At 46.1% G+C, this 4,748-nt stretch overlaps 1 protein-coding gene across 3 annotated transcripts; it reads right to left on the bottom strand.

Annotated features, from left to right (window-relative positions):
- Nucleotides 1-259: 259 nt before the first annotated feature.
- LOC124708761 (pentatricopeptide repeat-containing protein At5g65560-like) lies at nt 260-4,537 on the bottom strand. Of its 3 annotated transcripts, none has more exons than XR_007005315.1 (4): nt 1,687-1,914; nt 1,498-1,605; nt 822-1,390; nt 260-737 (listed from the first exon to the last, which is right to left on the bottom strand). XR_007005315.1 is itself a non-coding variant. In XM_047240427.1 (4 exons), the coding sequence occupies exon 1, from the start codon at nt 4,502-4,504 to the stop codon at nt 2,312-2,314; it is 2,193 nt and encodes a 730-aa protein (XP_047096383.1). In that variant the 5' UTR covers nt 4,505-4,537; the 3' UTR covers nt 260-737; nt 822-1,390; nt 1,498-1,605; nt 2,110-2,311. The 3 variants fall into 3 exon arrangements, 2 of the variants coding, with proteins under 2 accessions (XP_047096383.1, XP_047096384.1); XM_047240427.1 differs by lacking the exon at nt 1,687-1,914 and adding an exon at nt 2,110-4,537; XM_047240428.1 differs by lacking the exon at nt 1,687-1,914 and adding an exon at nt 2,110-4,537 and having other exon boundaries at nt 822-1,398.
- Nucleotides 4,538-4,748: the final 211 nt, after the last annotated feature.

A 4,748-nucleotide genomic window follows, 5' to 3' on the forward strand; every position in this document is an offset into this window, starting at 1 on the left:
TCCTTTCTCTAAAATGTACCTGCCACGTGTTTTTCAATGAAAGCTCCACTGGAGTCGTTGACCCCTTGTGTTAAAAAAAAATCCGGTCAAGCGCGACGGTCCGCCCTTTTATGCCATCTCTCTGTCCAAGCCGTTGCAACGGCTGGTCTCCTGTCGCATGCATGGCTGACGCTGCTCCTGCATGCATGATTAGCGTAGATTGATTAGGGTTATCTATATGTACATTTAAATTTAGATAAATCTAAGATATTCTTTCATGGATGGAGGGAGTAGCCTAAATTACAACTCATTACATTAGTATTTACATGACCCGGAACATATAATTTTAATCAAATTACACTGTAATTTCACTTTTGAAAACATGTACAACAGTATGTAGACAAATTTGAGCAGTTTTATTTTGAAACAGAGGGAGTAGAAAAGAATTTTCTTCTATTTCTTGTACAAATTATGTACCAAATTGAAGTCTATTAGACTAGTATCCACGAGCAAAACACCGCTAACTACACTTCAAACAAAATGCTACGTCGAGTAGAAATGGGCATACAATATGGTGGCCCTAATTAAGTACAGTACTACTACTGAACTCAGGAGAGCAGCCCGCTGAACACCGGCGAACTTGCGCTTCTCCAGATCGAATATCAGCCAGCCGTTGGAACCACCAGACGATTACACCTGGCATGGTCCGCATGGAGGCTCCCGTCGGGTCAAACGAACACCAAACACACCCCAGAGAGCTTGCACCAAAGAGAACAGGATACAGTTTAATCAATTAAGGTGAAGATACTTGCTTATATATACTCTGCATTGCATGTACTCACCAGTTTAGTTAAAGGAGTAGAAACAATGTAACCAGAGAGGCGCTCCAAATATACAGTCTATGACAGTCACAGCTGACACTGGGCAGTCTGCCTGAATGTGAGCAGCTGAGAGCAATTACCTACACTAACAATGGCACATAGGATGTATGCAGTGACAAGTGATCAGAGTGCTTCTACAGTTGTAGTGCCAGACAATTAGGCTAGTGCCGTCCTGGTTGAGTTCTACAGGTACACATCAGCTTGGGACCTGAAGCTGACAGGATGACAAGCCTTCATTAACTTTTAAACAGTAGTACATCCTCCAGGACGAGTTTTACCAGGAAATTCAGCAGCGACCATAAAGCTTCATCCCCAATTCTGCGTCCGTCTCAGTCACCTCATAGCAGAGAATCAGCCTTAACATAGGTGTGCCAATATATTCGACTAAATTCAGCCCATCGTGGGGTGCAGCAGCTTCAGTACATCGAATATTGACCATCTGATCATGTCTCCAATTCGATGCAGCAATCAAGGCGCCCCCTCTCATCTTGGACAAGTGCATCAAGGAATTTGCAACAATATCTTCCAAACTGCATGGCTTCCAACATGTTCATGTAAGTATTATTAAAAACAGGGAACTGAGAAGGAGGCACAATCGTAACAAATAGGTACGATGTAACAGACATTCAGCATTCACCTTCATAATCATGACCATCAACAGGAACAGAATGGATAGAGTACTCAGGTTCCCTCCTTTCCCCAAAAGGTTAACAAGGAAATTTTCGCTGTGCTTCATGCAGAGACGCTGCAATAGCAATAAACCATGTTAGCACTTGCACATACATAAAAAGATTTAGAACTAAAGCACTTAAATTGAAGTCTGCACCTGACAGATGCGACAAAGAGGCTGGTAATGGGCATATTAGGAGTGTAAAACAGCTTAATTGGGTATTAAGCTTGCTGCCTTGGCCATTCTTAGATATCATTAGAAGCACAACACTGAAGCCTTGGAAATACATAACAATGAGGAAGACCAAAACAGCAGCAGGAAATTGGTCATGTCTGGAAGATTATGGCCGTACAAGGCCTCCCTTAGGACAGACATTACCAGTTCTATTATCAAGATTCAAGAGATGTGATAACAGGATCACAACATCTTCAAATTCAGCACCATGGCCATTATTGCTGGTTGTGGGGCTAAACGTGTTCCAGATGATATTGTCACTGTATGACACAAGTTTGCACTGCGCCAAGCCGTCACAGACCAATATTCCACCAAGAGAAAAGAAACGATGTTCAATAGACTCACCAGATATTGGTTGCAAATGAACAGGCAGGACACAAAGCATAACCATTGTAATGAAGCTCATCTGGAAGCACAATACCAAAGGCTTGGAAATAGATAACCATGAGGAAGATAACAAACAATGAAGAGGTCCCTCTAGCCACCTAACTAACTCCAGGATGGATAGCTCTGGCATATATCAGGTATCACAAGAAAAATCCCCAAATTACTGCTGTGCATCAAGTCCAACTGATCCTAGTGATGGCTGCTTTTTTAAGGCTTCTCTTGCTAAAATGTTGTATGAACGGAAACTAGGCTCACGATGATTATTTTCCATGATGTGCAGATATTCCATGCACAAGTCTTTGTATCCGGCCCCAAGCAGTCCATCGATGAGGACAGTCCATACAATATTATCAGGATCGAAAGGCCTCGACAGCATGTGTTCAAAAATAAATCGGGCTTCTTTCCTTCTGTTAAATTGGCATAAAGCGCATATTAGTGCTTTATAACCAACAAGATCTAGTTCACGATGTTGAGCAGACATATGTCTGAATACGCTCATAGCCAGGTCAACTTTCCGGGCTCTTAATATTGAAATAATGAAATAATTATATGCCTCCTGGTTTGGACATAAACCCTGACCAACCGTGCTTCTGTACAGCTTATATGCCTCATACCATCTCCCACTTCTGCTTAATCCAGACAAAAACGCATCATTCAACTGTCGAGATAGCCCAAGATCTACGTCTGCTAACTTAGAAGATAAAACTGAAATGGCATATTCTTTAATGGCTTGGTCATCAAAACTACAGTTTGAGACCGAATCATGCAAGGACACAAGTTTCTGGTCACCCATCAGGTACTCATTTTTCAAGCCTTTAATCAAAACATCATATGTCCACAAGGTTGGTTGGCATCCAGCATTTATCATTTTGCCTAAGAGATCAAAGGCACGATCAACTTTGCCTGAAATTATATAAACTTCAATCATCTTGATATAAGCAACTTCATCGAGAGTATGCCCTTGCCTCAGTAAATCTGAAAACAGTTTCTCAGCTTCCTCTACCTTGCCTTCTTGGCCCAGAGCTTGGATAAGAGAACTGTAAGTACGCAGATCAGGTAGGCAACTGTTTTCAACCATCCTGTTGAGCATTTCAAGGGCCAAAGATGTGGCACCATTTCTGCACAACCCATCAATCATAGTATTGTAAGTGACTACATTCGGAGATATCTTTTCTTCAAGCATCACTTCACACAGTCTCTCCGCAGCAGAAAAATTATTCTGCTTGGTTAGAGCATGGATTAGGGCATTATAAGTTCGAACGGTTGGTCTGCAGCCACTTTCCTTCATGTGCTCCAGCATTTCTGCTGCACAGTCCAGTTTCTCGTCCGTGCAGTATCCGCTTATGAGTGTATTGTAGGTAACTTCATCTGGGCGTAGCCCATGACCCACCATTTCAATGAACAACCTAGAAGCCGATTCCATTTCGCCTACATTGCAGAAACCAGCGATCAGTTCATTATAAGACCACTCATCAGGTTCACACCCATTAGCCTCCATAAGCTCTAGAATCTTAAGAGCAGCACTAATATTCCCCGAGTCACAGTATCCTTTGATGATGGTGTTGTATGTCACGAGTGTAGCTGTAGGTGTGCCCTTCAACAGACTGATCAGCATCGCCATTGCCCTGTCGGTATCACCGATTTTGCAGTAGCCTTTGATCATTTTATTGTACGTGATGGTGTTGGGCAAACATCCATGTCTCTGCATCGCATTGCAGACGACAAGTGCAGAATCCATTTTGCTATCCTCCACCAGAACATTTACGAGGGCACTATATGTCACCGTATCAGGGAGCACGCCATCTCTTGCCATCCTGTGGAACAGCCCAATGGCCACCCTCGGCGCACGCTGCCCACTTATGAGCGACGTGTATGTGTACACGGTTGGCCTGCATCCCTTCCTTTTCATATCGACAAACAGCCTCCAGGCATCTCCAGTGCGCCCCTTGTCACACAATGCAGCGATAGGGGCAGTGAAATCGTTCGCTGTGGGCGGAACGGCACGCCGCGCCATCTCGCCCATCAGATCCAACGCCTCATCCACCCTCCCGCTGTCGCAGAGCCCGTTGATGAGGTTCGAGTATGTCGCGGCGTTCGGCTCGCACCCCTCTTGACCCATTCGAGTGAAAACCTCAATTGCCGAACCCAGGTCGTTGTTCTTGCAATGCCCGATGATCATCGACATGTAGGTGAACGCATCAGGCTTCATCCCGGACTCGGACACGACCGATAGCGCATCCGTGACATTCCCATCCTTGCACAGCGCGTTGACGACGGTGTTGTAGATGAGCAAATTGGGCTTGAGGCCTTCTCGGAGAAGGCGGCGGTACCTGTCGACGAGGGTGGCCGTCATGCCGAGGGTGTTGAGCTGGACCAGCAGGGCGCCGTAGGCCACGAGATCCATCCGGGGCCCTCTCCGGGCGAGCGTGTCCAGGTCATCCATGGCCCGCGTCATCTCCAGCGGGGTGCGGCAGGCCCTGAGCATGTGGACCCGCGCGCGGCCGACGTCGGCCGGGCACCTGCGGGCCTCCACGAGCCGCAGCGCGAGCGCGGCGAAGGTGTCCGGGGAGTACTCGTGGGAGCGCTCCCGCGCGAGG

The sequence above is a fragment of the Lolium rigidum genome, chromosome 4, assembly GCF_022539505.1.
Source record: "Lolium rigidum isolate FL_2022 chromosome 4, APGP_CSIRO_Lrig_0.1, whole genome shotgun sequence".
Lineage (NCBI taxonomy): Eukaryota > Viridiplantae > Streptophyta > Magnoliopsida > Poales > Poaceae > Lolium > Lolium rigidum.

What these genes read in the sequence shown, in the direction of transcription:
- LOC124708761 (XM_047240427.1), bottom strand. Translation starts at nt 4,504, where the DNA reads ATGACGGCCACCCTCGTCGACAGGTACCGCCGCCTTCTCCGAGAAGGC.